The 16,756-nt window shown below is 32.6% G+C and overlaps 8 protein-coding genes and 1 non-coding gene across 9 annotated transcripts; 4 read left to right on the top strand and 5 right to left on the bottom strand.

Annotated features, from left to right (window-relative positions):
• Positions 1–421: 421 nt before the first annotated feature.
• PHYBLDRAFT_162428 (hypothetical protein) lies at positions 422–1,684 on the bottom strand (the record flags this gene model as incomplete). Its single annotated transcript, XM_018434620.1, has 5 exons — positions 422–568; positions 628–822; positions 1,038–1,208; positions 1,382–1,606; positions 1,664–1,684. The coding sequence occupies 5 exons, from the start codon at positions 1,682–1,684 to the stop codon at positions 422–424; spliced, it is 759 nt and encodes a 252-aa protein (XP_018297394.1).
• Positions 1,685–5,753: 4,069 nt separating this feature from the next.
• On the top strand, positions 5,754–6,990 carry PHYBLDRAFT_162427 (hypothetical protein; the record flags this gene model as incomplete). Its single annotated transcript, XM_018434619.1, has 2 exons — positions 5,754–6,329; positions 6,406–6,990. The coding sequence occupies 2 exons, from the start codon at positions 5,754–5,756 to the stop codon at positions 6,988–6,990; spliced, it is 1,161 nt and encodes a 386-aa protein (XP_018297393.1).
• Positions 6,991–7,395: 405 nt separating this feature from the next.
• On the bottom strand, positions 7,396–8,680 carry PHYBLDRAFT_162426 (hypothetical protein; the record flags this gene model as incomplete). Its single annotated transcript, XM_018434618.1, has 6 exons — positions 7,396–7,466; positions 7,689–7,746; positions 7,827–7,894; positions 7,957–8,005; positions 8,073–8,143; positions 8,671–8,680. 6 exons carry the CDS (start codon positions 8,678–8,680, stop codon positions 7,396–7,398), a joined length of 327 nt encoding a protein of 108 aa, XP_018297392.1.
• A 714-nt stretch (positions 8,681–9,394) lies between these two features.
• On the top strand, positions 9,395–9,775 carry PHYBLDRAFT_139384 (hypothetical protein; the record flags this gene model as incomplete). Its single annotated transcript, XM_018430209.1, has 2 exons — positions 9,395–9,541; positions 9,614–9,775. The coding sequence occupies 2 exons, from the start codon at positions 9,395–9,397 to the stop codon at positions 9,773–9,775; spliced, it is 309 nt and encodes a 102-aa protein (XP_018297391.1).
• Positions 9,776–9,928: 153 nt separating this feature from the next.
• PHYBLDRAFT_139383 (hypothetical protein) lies at positions 9,929–10,639 on the bottom strand (the record flags this gene model as incomplete). Its single annotated transcript, XM_018430208.1, has 3 exons — positions 9,929–10,219; positions 10,373–10,492; positions 10,568–10,639. 3 exons carry the CDS (start codon positions 10,637–10,639, stop codon positions 9,929–9,931), a joined length of 483 nt encoding a protein of 160 aa, XP_018297390.1.
• A 624-nt stretch (positions 10,640–11,263) lies between these two features.
• PHYBLDRAFT_102309 (hypothetical protein) lies at positions 11,264–11,791 on the bottom strand (the record flags this gene model as incomplete). Its single annotated transcript, XM_018427702.1, has 1 exon — positions 11,264–11,791. A coding segment is annotated over one exon (528 nt), but the record flags the coding sequence as incomplete, so codon positions are not given.
• A 1,476-nt stretch (positions 11,792–13,267) lies between these two features.
• PHYBLDRAFT_162423 (hypothetical protein) lies at positions 13,268–14,464 on the top strand (the record flags this gene model as incomplete). The annotated part of the gene is made up of 4 exons (XM_018434617.1): positions 13,268–13,351; positions 13,416–13,679; positions 13,707–14,008; positions 14,128–14,464. 4 exons carry the CDS (start codon positions 13,268–13,270, stop codon positions 14,462–14,464), a joined length of 987 nt encoding a protein of 328 aa, XP_018297388.1.
• A 278-nt stretch (positions 14,465–14,742) lies between these two features.
• PHYBLDRAFT_t28 lies at positions 14,743–14,816 on the bottom strand. Its single transcript has one exon. It is a non-coding gene; the product is annotated as a tRNA-Ile (tRNA).
• A 248-nt stretch (positions 14,817–15,064) lies between these two features.
• PHYBLDRAFT_58397 (hypothetical protein) lies at positions 15,065–15,903 on the top strand (the record flags this gene model as incomplete). The annotated part of the gene is made up of 2 exons (XM_018440312.1): positions 15,065–15,303; positions 15,774–15,903. 2 exons carry the CDS (start codon positions 15,065–15,067, stop codon positions 15,901–15,903), a joined length of 369 nt encoding a protein of 122 aa, XP_018297387.1.
• Between the last annotated feature and the right edge of the window lie 853 nt (positions 15,904–16,756).

Below are 16,756 nucleotides of genomic sequence, written 5' to 3'. Positions count from 1 at the left end.
TGAACATATCTTTGCCTTTGTTAGATGGTTCAAAACAACATCAGACATGCACAGACAATCCAAAGGTATTGAAATCTATTATGCTAACTTCTATAAATTGGATTTCCAAAGTATACTGCCCATCCATCGTATATTTCTATCAGTAGCAATCATTGACTACAAAACCAGACAAAATATCAATAGGAAGATTGCAATTCTTTTGCCACAAAAAATTTATGCTTAAGTCTTTTCTTTTTATATATTTCTTTATTTTATATATTTTATTACTTTATTTATTTTATTCTATTTTACTTTCTTTATTAATATATTTATCTCTTTTCTTATTTATATTTATTATTGTTTTTACTTTCAGTCTTGTTGTGTATAAATCAAATATAAAGGACATGTATGTATGTGAAGCAAAAAAATATTGTTTAATTGCCTAGGAAGGCAGTGACAAAATCAGCCAACATGGTACAGCAACATCTATTTCTCCTCTCAAAAACCTGGGCATTCTTAGCTTCGCATTCCCTTTTGCTTTATGATTGGATTGCATGCTTTCATCAATCAAGCCCAGAAACTTGTTGAACTATATTTCTTTTATTAATATTCTACTTCACCATAATCACACCACAAGAAATAACTTACTTTATTGCTTCTCCAGCTGGGACAGACAACTTTTAACATACGCACTGGGAACTCAGAGAAAAGTTTCTCTGTGTCAGACTTGCCGTCCAACATAGTCCCTTTTTGGATAGTATCAAAAAAAGCCATCTTGAAATCTTCTTCAACTGTGAGATCCATTTCCTTGCCTACCCCCCTCCAGTACCTAGTGTAGATATCCTGGCAGTGAGTATGAATCAAAGAAAAAATAGTAAGATGAGTACAAAATATCTTAAATGAATAACATGTTTTGTAATAACCTCTTTCATCTGGCTGGAAATTCTTGCTCTGCGGTTGTTGTTCACGCACTGCTCAGGTAATGTATGTGCTTTATGATGACAGTATCTATAGTTACTTCTTACCATCAATACTACCATGCCAGGCTAAAAGCTGACAGCTTGAGGTTGGGCATGGATATACTTCTGCAAGTATGCAACAACAACAACATTATTGGAATGGCCAATCCATTCATCTACATTCAATCTTTGTCTTGCTTCATTATTGGCAATCTCAGTAGGATTATTAGATCTGAAGTCTTTTTTCCAGATCTTTTCTCTGATCAAGACCTAGATACTACATGTTAGATTATTATTCACTCCATAAGATTTAACATATTTACCAAAACTGCAACTTTTGTCTCTTCTTCAGACATTCAGTCAAAAGATGGGGCAGCAGATGGGGCAACTGCTGTGAGAACTTGTCTACTTGTATATGCCAAAGACATAGCAATTGCACTAACTGTCTTGATGTTTCTTCTATGAACGTCAATGAATTGATTAAATCTGTTGTCCAGGGATCCAAGCATGGCACCCATGTTATCAAGGCGAGTTAACATTTCTGTCATGCACTGTTCTTGGGTAACAGCAGATACAACAAGATGTTGCTCAACAAAACCAACTGCAACATGAGTAAGACTATTTCTAGTATTAGATCTAGGGGTTCTAGGAGTAATAGGAGCCATTTTCTATACAAACATATGTTTCAAAATAAAACAAAATTATATTAAATTTTTTATTCTTACTCTTTTTATTTGCTTATACATTAAATAAATTTATACATACATAGTAGAGTGAATGTGTTGGAAGATTTGATTTTAGAGATTGAGATTGAGAAAGGGAATATTATGAAATATGGTGAAATAAAAAGATTCTTTTATATTTTTATTATTAGACTTCTTGAAGACGTGATATGAAAATATGAACTATTTTCCGTTTTAGATTCTTTCAATTTTGTTATAGTGGCTGAAGTTGAAGAAGTTTTTAAGAAGAAGAATTAAAGATTTGAGATGAGGAACGAAGATTTGTGAGAAGTTGTGTAGGGTTTGTTTATTGAGAAAGATTTGGTATCAAAGTTTGATCAGGTTTCTACACTGAACTACTACTGCTATTTATATTATTTTAGATTGGGAAAATTATATGACTGGAGTCAGGTAATCGATCCTATCTGAGCCTTAATCAGAGCAACATGATCTTGAGATAATTAATGTATGATTAATTATATAAATGTGTGTAGTCCCAATGAAGTATTAACATCGAAAGTAAATGTGTTTATGAGTTATAATTATGCTTATAATAATCCACTGATGTATTCTATATTATAGTGATATCATCATATGAAATATAGTTAATTCAAAAACCGGGCCAGCAAATGTAAAATTTGTACTCCGCAACTTATATTTTCTTGAGTTCTTATTCTTTTGCAATAGTTTTAATACACTCTAGAACATCTGTTAAAGAGCTACAACATACTATGCTAGTATAGATATATATATAGTATTAATAAAAAGTTATATGAAAAAAAGTGGAAATTTTCAGTGGCCTAGTTTTTTAGGTAAAGATATCTTTTTTATTTTTCCTTAATAAGATACTCTTTCTTCAAAATGCATTTAAGCATTCTGCTTTGCATGGATTCAATTAGATTCTTGCACATCTTCTCTGGGATACTATCTCACTCATTCTGGAAACAGGACCACAATTCCCTCATTGAGCTGGCTGGCTCTTCATATTGGTAGAGTTTGCCCTTTGTGTACGCCCAAAGGTTTTCGATGGGATTAAGATCAGACGAAAACAGTGGGAAATCAATGACCTCAATCCCCTCTGCCTTCAACCACTTTCTGGTATTGGCTGCAGTGTGTGACCAGGCGTTATCATGCAAAAACATGATATCGGACTTGATAAGATTCTGCTTCTTCAAGGTCTTCAGTAAGCTCTGCTCCAAAACTGTTACGTATTTTGGGCTTGTCATGGTTTCATTGATCTTGAGAAGCTCTCCGTGACCTCAAAACGAAAAGCATCCCCAAATTATAACGTGTCCTTCAGCACAAACAGGGGAAGTCTTACCCTTATATTTTTTAATTGCTGACTTCTTCAACTTCCACCTCCATCTCTTTCTATCCGAGCCAAAGCGATTCACCTTACATTCGTCTGAGAAGACAACACACTTCCAGTCCTCCACAGTGAAGTTGATATAGTTCCTTGCGAACTCCATATGCTGCTTGCAGATAGTGGGGTTTGTTTTTACCTTTGGAGGTGGTTCCAAGGTACAGATGAACCCAGATGCTTTTAGCAAGGTGCGGATTACTGGAGCCTTGACAGCAAAACCTTCACCACATAGCCGTCTCTCTGCCTCTGTTGTTGTCATAAATTCCTCATTTAGGAATGCATAGATGATATGGTGGGCGAGCCTTTCATCGATTTGGGCAGGTCTACCCCCAGGAACTGAGGTAGAGATGTTCAATTTTCTTCAATATCTCTTGACAGAAGTCTGCGAAATGCCAACAATCTTTGCTATCTCGGCTGTAGACTTTGCATGTCTAAGTTCAACTTCAATTGAGAGTATTTTGTCGTGTGAGATGGGAGATATTTTTGTTTTAAAGTTGAGCAAAGGAACAAGGAAAACTCTGAAAAATTCAATATAATATATCTATTTTGTTTGCATGATTGTGATGTAATGACAAGACACACTCCATATAAAAATTATCATAAAGCAGTTCTGCATTGAAAATAAAGAAATAATGCTTTACTCTATTTTTTGGCCCATACCTAAAAAACCAGGCCACTGAAAATTTCCACTTTTTTTCATATAACTTTTTATTAATACTATATATATATCTATACTAGCATAGTATGTTGTAGCTCTTTAACAGATGTTCTAGAGTGTATTAAAACTATTGCAAAAGAATAAGAACTCAAGAAGATATAAGTTGCGGAGTACAAATTTTACATTTGCTGGCCCAGTTTTTGAATTTACTATATAATCACTATCATACATGCTAAACCTGTGTGTTAAATAATAAAGTAATCAGTAGACATCTTTGACTGGATTAGCTAAGGCCTTATATTATTTCCTTCAGACTTATTCTCAATTACAGCAGTAGTCAATACTCATTTACAACAAATTTAATTCCCAGTGTCTTTTTTTTAAGAACACAAAGATTTTTATTTTTATATTCAATTTTTATTCTTTTCTTTTTATTTAATAGTTTTTCTTTTATTCATACAATCAGATAAAGAAATGTGATGTCTTTAAACTGGTCTACTGTACTTAATTATTTTTGTTTTTATATTTCTCTTTTTCTAGATCTACTAACCTTTTAATAATTTTTAAGATACTTCTTTATTTATCAATAGATCTATTCATATGGTTGAATATGTCTTACTCTTAAACATAAAGGTAAAGCAAGTCAAACATGCTCTAGTTTTATATTAATTTGTTTCTCATCTGTTAACAGATACATATCTTGTGCACGATTACACATGTCTACTATGGCAATGTACTTGATAAGCTTACAAAATTATATATGTATTTTTATACTAATACTATATTTATTTGAATACATCAGAGTATACAGCAAGTCCATTCTTTCAATTTTGGAGAATTGTTAGCATCATTTATTGAGATCAGTATATCTCTTATATTAACAGCTATTATTAATGTTAAAATCATTCTTTATAGTTATGACCTGTAATATATATATGACAATTATAACCCTGGAAAACTTAGCTGTAAGTATATATATATTTCTTTAAATACAAAACATATTATTTAACTTTTTAATTAACTTTATTTTTGTAGTAAATGGTAACAGTTATATTTATATCAGATTCTTAACACTACTCTAGATTACTCTCATTTACTGTACTATTCTTATATTTACTATTATTATAAATCCTCTCTTTTTACTAATGGTACCCAAACTACTTAATCTCAAAATAGTCAAGAGCTATGTGTATATTATATTATTACGTAATGTAATTCAAGAGAATTTTTTTTACAAAATAAACAAGTCCCATTTGTAAACTATTTACCAGATACTGTTTTATAGAAGTATAAGAAGACTATCTTACAGTCAATCAAATAAGAGTACTGAAGTTTATTCGTAAAATAAGATTCAATAGAATTGATTAAAATTTGAGAAAATTATTACTTTCTTCTAAAGAAAGTATCAGTTTTACTTCTTTTTCTTGCACCTTCAAGACTCAATAGAATTGCTTAAAACCTGAGGAAAGTATTACTTTTCTCTGAAGAAAGTATTAGTTTCATTTCTTTTTCTTGCCTTTTAAGAACAATGAAATTCTATGCCATATATAAAAAAGAAAAAAGATTTATTTTCATTTTAACCTGCGTTTCTGAGCTGGCATATTAAGGTAGTACTATACAACTTTTTTAGCACAATTCTTTCACATAGCATTAATGTTCTCATTTCTTAGATTTAATAAGAACTATCTCATAATGTCAAGAACACCCAAATCTTGAGTTAAATTAATTCTTTTACTTGGGATTTAATACTCTTTCACATAGAGAAAATTGAACACTTTTCCCAGTAAATGTCTTCTTTTATATCTTTTCTAAAACTACTCAGCCATTATAAATGTCTGTTTTGGTTTCTATTCTACTTTTGTTAAGCTATGCGCTTTCTAATTCTTTTGTGAGCAAAAAAAAATCACTTTGGCCGTATATCCTTATTTTATCCTATGGAGAGTTTGAATTAGTATTTAATTTAGTCCTGTGGCTTTCTAACTTTAATGACAGACAGTGACTTTTGCATCCTACACATGGCATTTTTTTCAACAAATAATCTCTTCCCTCTTTCTTAAAAACAAACTTCAATTATGTCTAACAACAATATAAACAATACTATTTATGATATTTCCACCATTCAACAAGTCTTGATCAACTCGCCTTTGAAAGGAATCAAGATGCTTCCTTTGAATTCAACAATATTAGTAAAAGCTAGTGAATGGGAAAAGTGTCTGGAGCGAATCAATGTCTTATGCTCAACAAAATTGAATAAAAAGCATAAATATTCTGGAAAAGGTTTAGTTCTTGGAGAAACTAAAAAATGCTACCGTGCTGGCCAATATATAACAAACCGCCAATTACGTCTTGCCCAGAAAGATACGAAGGCATGCTCTTGTACATCTGCCTTAAAAATCGTACAGCATCTCAACAACCCCAATATTGTTACATTTTGCCAAACAAGGGCACATGTAAACTATGTTCCTGGAGACTGGGACGAAGTCAGAACTCTTCCTTTACCTTCTGAAGTCATAAAGATTATTGAAAATCAGTTGAAAAGTGACAGCAGCTGTAGAAGTACAAGAATTTCTGTTCTTAGACAGATTGATAGTTGGAAAGTTGGCGTTAGAAAGCCTAATTATGAAGAAATTTACAACAGAATGAGAAAGGTTTGTCAATGAATATAACAGAGCTTTCGTATTAAATTAATATTTATATATCAAATAAATACTCTATATAAAATAGATGACTACTTTGTTATATATATTTGCTTCTGATGAAAATGCATCTATTTCCATCTGGTTAAATGTAAAGCTAGCAGAACAAAACTATTGCATTTTTGAAATCAATCTTTCTGTTTATAATGACGGTAAAAAACAATTTGCCTTTGGATTTCAATCACCAATGCAAGTTTCAATCATGAGAATCTCGCAATCTTTTTGTCTTAATGCCACCCATTCCATTTCGTCCAGAAGTGACAAAGTATTATATACTTTGGTCACTTGCTATCTTCAAACAGGAAAGGGATTCCCTGTTGCATACATAGTGACAAACAACCAGACAGCCATATCCATCAAACTTTGGCTTGACCACCTTTGCATCAAGAGCAGCTTTGTACCAATGAATATCACCATTGACTGTAGCATTATAGAGGTTAATGCAATCAAAGAAGCATTATCTCACACTGAAAAAATAACAATAAATACACATGGGGAAATTCAGGCATACTATTGTGAATATTCCGCATTTTACAGTGGGGTTTTGCCTATTTCCACTGGTATCAAAGCTGATCTGGTTACATGTGCACAGACCTGCTATCTACAAGTGTAAAGTTTGATAGCACTAGTGAAGTTGGGGTCAATAGTAATTTTATATCTTTGTATATAATAGAGTACCAAGAAAACTTTATTTTGAACTTTGTTTTTTGCTGTAATACAATCTGTTTCCATGTTAAAGGTTAATAATCAGAGACTACGTCGCATGTGTATTGTTGAACTATCTCTGAGTGAATAGTTAGAACCATGGACATTTTATTGCTTATAAGCCAATCATTAACACTCTTTATTATGAGGTCATAGATTATCTGCTCCCCCAATTACTTGATATTCAATTATTATTGGTTTGAATTATAGTTTATTTTTGTATTTATTAGAAAAAATAGAATGATTCTAGGTTGATAGTATTGGAATAATATTATATGCCTCGGGCCGTCTTCACCGGTATTTTTCATACGACTCAAATCAAGCAGTGCTTTATATATAATGTTTGTAAACCCTCATATTCAGTAGTTATCTTTGGCACAGATACTATTTAACATAATAGAAGAGAAGTTAGATGTGTATTTAAATATTTACATGTTGTGAGTGATATATTAATTTGAGGATACATATAATATAATGACTGAAGAAGATAAAAATAAAACTTTGAGAGTTCGAGGCATGGCGTCAAGTATAATTTCTTTAACAATGAAAATAATATAAAGAAGTTAGTTTGAGTGAATTGGGTGACAGAATATGTAATGAACGTACCCAAAGAAAGTCGATTTATTTGTAGACCTAGATAATACTTGTCAAGAGTTGATATAACCTTTAGTAAAAAATATATATTAATATACAGTATAAATAATATTATCATACATATTAAGAGAATAAAAGAAGAAGTCTTACCATGTCAATGATGGCGCCAAGAGATAGAGGTTTTTGATTCATTGCGTGTTTGGCAGATGAACATTTATCTGTAATAAAAATTATATTCTGTCAGATAAATATTAAAATAAAATAAAAAATAAAATATTACCATGTTGATGGTCTTGTTTAATTGCAGGGAATATTTTTGGCGATATTGTCTATAAAAAAGAAGGGGAAAAGGCAGAATAATTTTATAGGATGATGACATGAAATATAGTTACTAACCTGGACTAATCCGGATGGCCATTGTAAAGAGAATACATCAGAAGGAAAAAACACGCTAGTATCTATGACAACTGAAATAATAATTATTATTTAGTTACATTTGAAGAAAAGAATTGCTTTAAAAAAAAAGAAGATATGTTACCAAAAAAGTTTGCAAATATAGTAAAACACTAAGAGAGTATATATGTATCTATGATAACAGAATGTGTTAATCTTGTTGCTGTCTGTACAGAAGTATTTTTAAGAAGAATGTATCTTACCTGTAAAATTCACAGTTATAACAAAAATCAGAAAGAGAAAGAAAAGAAAAGAAAATGGTCAATAAGAAAAAAATACAAAAATATAAAAAAATAAAAAAATAAGTAAATAAAATACAAAAAAAAACAAAATAAGTAATTAAAAAAATGAAACTCAAAAAAATATCCAAAAAGCATAATAGATATAATGGTGTAGTATCTAAAAGCAATCTTTGTATCAATTTACACAGTGTGTGTACAAGAAGTTACTTTAGATATATTCTTTTAACCAAGATCAATCAAGACTAGACATCCTTTTTTTTGGAAATATAAATATACGTTTTTGCTACAATCTTACTCACCCTTGCTCATGCACTCTTACAATTATTCTTACTTATACTCACACTTTCTCTCTCTATCTCCCCATCTTTTTCTGTCTTTTATTTTGGTATGTTTGATAATAAATATAATTGTAGTGTATAATAGAAATTTATTCAAAGAATATAAAAAAATTAACAGTTAATACTGTGGTGATCCAGACACTCGGATGTTGGATTTATCACATATAAGAACATATTCATATTGGGATAGTGTAGTAGCTATCATCTTGTCAGTATAAAATTTATATAAATGATTAAGTAATCAGCCCAATAATTATTACAGTTAGTACTGTAGATAATATCTTAAAGATTGTTAAGATAATTATATCATACTGCTAGGTAAACTGTGTCAGATCGATATGGAGCTAATTTAGTAGAAAGTCCTAAAGCTCTAGTATAAAAGAGAAAAGAATAGCAAAGAGCTAAAAAAGTACGATTTATGACTTGATGTCATAATTGTAACACCAACACTAGTTAAGCAGTAAATACACTCTAATAACCAAATATAGTAAAGGAAGAAAGCCTTAAGAAACTAAGACGTAATGACAAGAGCAGATTGTGTTTTCTTATAAAAAGGGACACTTTTTATTTATGAATAAGGACAACTTATAGACAGTCTCAAAGTATTTCTATACATCTCTATTATCAAATATTTTATTTTTCTATTGTTTCGTATCTGAAATACCACACTGCTATTGATGACGAGATGAAAAGAGATTGCTCTGGTCTCATTATAGAAGAGGCTATGTCTGTTGGTGAGTCAGACGATGGCACTTTGCCTCATGTTTCTTATAGTAGGCTTCGTCTTCGTTGTCCAGGTTGGGGAAGTGATGAGATAATTAGTTTTTTTAAAGTTGAAATATTTAATTTAGTTAATATATTATATTGTATTATACTGAATAAAATATTAATGTCTTTAATATAGTACAATCACTTCATCACACTTGTTGACAACAAAGTGGTAGCTGATTTAGGCTTAAATAGCCATCAATTACTGTCATGTGCTTTTGGCAAAACCATTAAAGGACCAGTCCCTGATGCAATTGCGTCACAGTTTCCTCAGTGGGCTCTTATAAACGGGCCCTAAATAAAGTTTATATTTTTTGTTCTTTTTTTCTTCATTCATAACATCTTATACTTTAAATAACCAAAAAAATATATAAAGAGGCATTACTTGTTCTTTGTTTTTTATTTAATTATTCTCATAAAAAATCATAGTGCATAATTATTCATAAAGGCTTCAGGCACAGTATTTTTTTGGCATAGGAATGACCAGCATTCTTTCTTCGTTCATATCAGTTACATCTACAACAGTTGCAACCTCTAAGTGTATGCGATGTACAGGCAAGATGCTGTAATAATTATCAGCAGAGAATTCTGGCAAGCAGATTGCAATACCTTCATCTCTGTGTTCATTGTCATTTGTCAAATTATACCATCGGATGTATGCAAAAACATGCTGGTCTTGGTGTAATGTTGATGCTTGGTGGTTTGGATGAGGAGGCAGAGTAAATGAATGTATAAAAAGATACTGAATTTGTCCAGTATATAGGCTTGAAGTTCAGTCGTTGCTGCTACAAAAGAAAGCTTGAACGAGTGACCGGTGCTTACCAGAACTGTTGTTCCCAATATATATTTGGCCAAGGAGATCAATTGATTTCAATTTTGTGATTCGGTTATTTACAAAATATTGTGACAATCTGACATCATGGTAAGAAATGAGATTGGGCATGGCATAGACAATTTTATAATTATCTAACAATTGAGGATAATCAATATTACTCATTGTTGATTCTTTTAAGGACTGTAAAGGAAAGGTGGATGGGGGGAGTGGTTCATTGCCTTTGATAGGTGCTGCTCAACTTAAGGATGAGTCTACAAATTGTTGCAGTTGGAAAGGTTGTTGGTTGGTTGGAGCATAAGTGGCATAGGTCGTTATAGGTGCGGTCATAGAGGTAAGTTTTTCAAAAAGAGAAAGGAATGGAATGAGGCTTGGACATGATAACATATTTTGTACGTAATCAGCTTTTTATGCATCTGCAGTGAATTTTGTCATATAGGTTGTTTCAAACCCGTCTTTTCTGTTTGTCTTGTTATTCTTTAACAAACCATTGTATCTCTCAAAACCAAAGAGCCAATAGCTATACATGGGTCCAAAATCGCGAATTGTGTCATGAAGATGGAGGTGCAGGTGCATGTTGCAGGTGAGGACTTTTGGTTCATATGTATCTTTACAAGATTGACAGAATTCTTGTAGATATCTGTGTGCTTGGTCTATTTTGATGAAACTGATTGATGGCTTTACAAGTATACAGCATGCTTTTACATAGTGCATCCAGCCATTAAATATATTGGATGGAAGAACTGGTTTTAGAAGCACGGGAGAGTACACCAATACCCAAGACTTCCACTCATCTGCTTTCATGTGGGAAAAGCTCTTTCCTATCTTTGTCTTCAGCTTTGTATAGTTGTAGGGCAATATCATTGTTGCTGCAACTGTCTGCATTGCAAGCAGATCATTGTTTTTCATTTTCTTGATTTTTGTCTATGTTTCAATCATTCTCTTTGGTGTTCTCAGAAAAAGATTATGCATGGGATCAATGATCGTTCCATGTACTAGATCAAAGTATCTAAGGCGATACAACTGTGACCATCGAACACCATATTCGATCTTCAGTTGCTGCCTTTCTGAGGGTGTACTCACACTATTCCACTTCTCAGCATGCACGCGGTTTGCTCTATCACTTTGATGGCGCCACTGGTCACAATCAAATCCACGGAAATTGACAGAAGAAGTGCCTGGTAGACGAGAAAATTGATTGTTGCATTTGTAACAGGCGCATGTACTGATGTGCACAGTGAACCCACTAGTCTTTTTGGCAGCAGGTATATCGCATGCAACCATCAATAAGGCTGCATGAACTGTTGCACCGTCTGTTTGCTGGTAGGTAGGTATCTGTATTCCAAGATAGAGCTGTATCATTTCGTCGACTAATGGCTTGAGATAATGATTAATCTCTTCTGATTTTGGCTCTTTTGGTCTGGGCATGAGGCCAACAAGGATTGTATTTTCTGCTTTAAACCGCTCACTTCTAGGCAGGTTGTTAATCACCAGGTAGATAGCACCACAGGAATAGCTAGTACCATTGAAAGGTTGGAACCAGTCAATGTTTAATGTCAGCATCAATGAACAAGGATGCTCAACAAAAAATTCATTGTCATTGTCCTTCAAATCAGTCCAGGCTTCACTATTGTAAACATCACACAATGTATCAGTGATCTTGAATTCTTGGTTCCAGTGCATGATCTTTTGCTCAAAATTGGGATGGAGGAAAATAATTTTAAGAGCACATGTGAGAGACTGATATGTATAAGACTTCTTTGCAACCAAACCACCAGACAATGATTGGACCATTAATTTGCAATTACAGGCGGTATGTGCACCAAGCTTTACAAAATCACAATTCAAAGGAGCAGGTACACTTTCCTCATACACCTTGTGACAATCCTGACATACAACAAATCTCTTAATCCCTTTTGTCATGGCTGAGAATCCTGTCATGCTTTGAAGACCAGAAAGACTCACAGGCAATTGGAAATCCTGCTCATAAATCGACAAGAGCTTGTTGATGAACTCAATCAAGACAACAGCACCCTTATTGACCACATAGCAGAAAGCAAACATTACCACAAAAGTAGCAATGAACCTGTGTACTAGATTTTCAGGCATATTTGGGGTGGCAAAAGGATCTATTGTAAAAAAAAACAAAAAATTAACACCCCCCTTTTTTCAGATTTTTCTTTTTTGGCTCTTTTTCTTGAATTTTTTTTGGGTCTTTTTTTATTAGTTAATTAACACGGACTGACCTTCAGTATCAAATTCTTTGATTTCAATCTCAACAATATTCTCTTCATTGTCTTCACTTTCTTCACCGCCATTGCTTTCTTTGTCATTGTCATTTTCATCACCATCACTGCTTTCGCCATTTGACTCATTGCTAAAAGCAACCTCATTGTCTGAAATTGGGACTCCTTCCCAAACAGGCGAGTTGGTCTGACCGCCCATTGCTTCCATGGGTCCGGTTTGTTGGTTTGATGTAGCTACATATAGAATTCAATTTTTAGTTTACTTCTCTTTTTATCACAATTAATGTTTCTTACTTTCAAAATCAATATCCATGAGATTTCTTTGAACAGATACATCTATTGAAACAAAACATTATATAAAATAACCAAAATGAAAATAAAAATGAAAAACAAAACATACTTCTTTCACTTCTTTCTATGTCTTCATATCTTACTCTTTTATTGTGACGCTGGAAGGTTTGTGTAGAAACAAAGCTGTAGCCTTGTTGATTATTGCTGCATTTTATGCAATAGCACTTCTTATTATAAAGTTCAGAAGTAGAGGACATGGTGTTTATTTTGTTATAAATATTAAGATTAAAGGGAAACAAGTATTACATTTACTATATTTGTTCAAACTTTATAATAATAATAATAATAATAATAATGATAAAATAACTTGGATGGTTATTATATCTAAGCCAATAGAAAATTACAACATGACTTTATGAACATGTATACCAAAAAACATGTTGAGATGAAAAATTGCTCTAAATATCCACATGTAACCATGAACTTTCACACAAGGGTATTCAGGGTCATTTCTCCAGTGTTATGCTACAATTCACTACTGTGATTTTCATGTTCTTTGCACTTGACAGCACAACCTTGACAGCAAGATTAAACTTAATGCCTCTTATACATCAGAACAACTTGAGAATTATAAGACTGCACTGAAGAACTACCTGAGACACATTCTCATCGAGTCCAACAAAGATGTGTTCTTAAGAGCAATTGAAGATTTTAAACTGATGGTTCAAGATCAACCTCAGTTTTTGAAATATTTTGAGAAGAAATGGACTAAGAATGAAGAATTGTTGCGAAGATGGGGGCGCCCATGCGTTAGCCAACAACATCAGAGATATGTGACAAACAACTATGTAGAATCATAGCACAATCAACTCAAGACAATCTACTTTGGTCGTGCATGCATCAGAAGATTGAATCAACTGATTTTTATCTTGACAAATGATGTGGAGTTCTATTTTGAACAAGAGGTTGAGCGTATTCACTTCAACAATAGTAAGATGGGTCCCATTGATAATGAGTTAGCAAGAAATTCTTTTGTTGCTTCAAAAATCCAAAATGACATGCTCCCTTCCATGATTCTCAACCCTTTGGGTGAGACTGGTAACAGCATAGATGATTATAATGGTGAGTGGCAAATAAGATCTTTTGTAACAGAAGATAAGTGGTATATTGTCAATATATCACATGACTTGATACAAAGCTGCACCTGCCCAAACTTTCTGACCGCCAGATCCTATGCAAGCATTCACATTTGTTGAAGTGTTACTGTGGGGCAAAATTCAGTTTCATCGAGCAACGGGAGATAGCAGGAGTGGTATTGAACCAACAAAACACTGTAAATGCAAACGAGAACGAAGTTGAGGAAGAAGTAGAGGAGGAATTAGAGAGTGGAGATACTGCTGAAGATAGAGGTATATATGTCTTTGATGAAATTGCAGCTTATTCTGCAACGATGTATCATAGCTTTGAAGATCTTCAAACTTTGAAGACAATTTCTGGCTTAGATCAAACAAAGGCAGATCTTATAAAAAGAGCACTCACAGATGCTGTGAGTTTGATGGATGAATATAGAAGTGAGAACCCTTCATATTTTAGAAACTTGAATACTCAGAGAAAATAATAAAAATAATAAATATATATCATTAAAAGATCTTAAAAGTACAAGAAAAAATATTTCTGATTGATATAAACAAATACAATTCTAATTGAATTTACCAAAAGTAAAACCTGTCACTACCTCAATGGATTTTCAAAATTCAAACTCTCTGTAGGATAAAATAAGGAGATACCTTTGGTCGTCGTTCTCAAAAGAGAATTCTGTGTAATCGTCATCCTGATTGGCTGACAAGAATTGGGGCACAACAAAAATATCCAACAATTTTCGCTACAATGAAAAAATGCCCACTACAGGGGTCGAACCTGTGGCCTTGGCGTTATTAGCACCACGCTCTAACCAACTGAGCTAAGCGGGCACTTCTCTTTCGCTTAGGCTTTACTTTTTTGAATATTAAATTGTTTAAAGTTTGCATCCATACAATTCTATTATCAATCCATCCAAAATATTGCTTCAACCATTGCATCCATTGTCAAACATGACGCATCTACCCTTCCCACCACCGCATCCATTGTCAAAAAAAATTTTCCTATCGTTCCTGCCATTTTATCACCAATTTTCACTTTTTCTCTGCCAATTGCTGCCATCTCAAGATAATCGCCAAACATGTTGCAATTGTTGCTTACTAATTGCATGCAAAGTCTGCCAGCCGAACTTGTGACGTTTTTAACCAGTATGCAGTCACAGTTCAATGCACTTAATGAATGTACAGAACATTTGGAATCTCTTGCTGCCAAAAATGTCCAATTGCATGCTCAATTAGCTAATGTTCAGCAGGAGAATGCCAATCTCCGATTTCAATTGTTGCAAAACAATCACTGCAAAAAAATGCCCGATTCCCATACGTGATAGGATGTAAAATTCTGTGTGATTTTTGAAATAAATTCCGAATATTATACAACAATTCTCAGAATGATAGAAAAACTAGCTACTAAATATTAAATACCTAGATTCTATGGATAGAATGGGTCTGTGCGCAGTCATAGAGTTTTGTTATATCTCATTATATCCGAAACCTTAATTGAATTCCGAGTTTTTTTTTCTAGTAAAACGTTACATTTATTTTGTGTATTGCCTATTTATTCTTGTTTTGGACTCATTAAAGAAGATGTATATTTCAACAATCTTCTGATGATAGCTCAACTATCTTCTGGCAAGTATCAATCTTATTGGACGGGTACTCCATTTACAATTTGAATTTCATTATTTGATTGATCAAAAAATATACTTCTTGTACTTTTATTTAAAAATAGTTCATAGAAAATAGTTTACAAATGGGTTTTTATTTTATTTTATTAAAAAAATCTCAAAATAGGTTCTCTAATAATCGGCCTTGGATAGTTGACATTTGGTCTGGACATTTGATCCAGACATTTAACATTGGGTCTTTGTTTTGTATTCTCGGTTTTGGGTTCTTGATTTTGGGTACTGCAATTCTACTTTGATCATTAATAATATCTCTTACCTTTCGGGATAAATAAATGGGAATACTGCAATACCTCTTTGAATATTAAGGGAAGGAACAGAATCTTGGGATGACCAAAATCGATTTTGTTATTTTCAAAACATGTATGTACAGACCAGATTTATTCTTTGGAAATAGATGATCATATTGCTATGGATAGCATTTATATAATTGTTGGTATACTCCAAGTATTCCTAATAGAAAGGGAAAAAAATATGATTAGTATGAGAGAATAATAATTATAAAGTCTTGCTTATCAGAAAAAGTGATTCTTTGGCATCCTTTTAATGCGTGCATGCAAAAGAGAGATAGAGAAAATCTAATAAATTCAAAATGATAATGAAGAAAGTATAACATTAATATAAGTGATTAGAAGATATTCTATTAAAGCTTACCATGTTTATTTCCATCATTAGCTTTTGATGGTTGTCATCATCATCGTTTTGCATCTAAAGATTAATAAGCTGATGATTAGCATCGCGCAATAAAAGTTGTTTGCTTTCTTATTCATCTTTGTAAGCCAGTGTGTTATGTGGTATTTCAGGTACGAAACAATAGAAAAATAAAATATTTGATAATAGAGACGTATAGAAATACTTTGAGACTGTATATCAGTTTTTTTTATTCATAAATAAAAAGTGTCCCTTTTTATAAGAAAACACAATCTGCTCTTGTCATTACGTCTTAGTTTCTTAAGGCTTTCTTCCTTTACTATATTTGGTTATTAGAGTGTATTTACTGCTTAACTAGTGTCAATGTTACAATTATGACATCAAGTCATAAATCGTACTTCTTTAGCTCTTAGCTATTCTTTTTTCTTTTATACTAGAGCT

The sequence above is a fragment of the Phycomyces blakesleeanus genome (assembly GCF_001638985.1).
Source record: "Phycomyces blakesleeanus NRRL 1555(-) unplaced genomic scaffold PHYBLscaffold_2, whole genome shotgun sequence".
NCBI lineage: Eukaryota > Fungi > Mucoromycota > Mucoromycetes > Mucorales > Phycomycetaceae > Phycomyces > Phycomyces blakesleeanus.
Note: the sequence above shows the minus strand (reverse complement) of the source record. Positions and strands in the feature narration are given on the sequence as shown.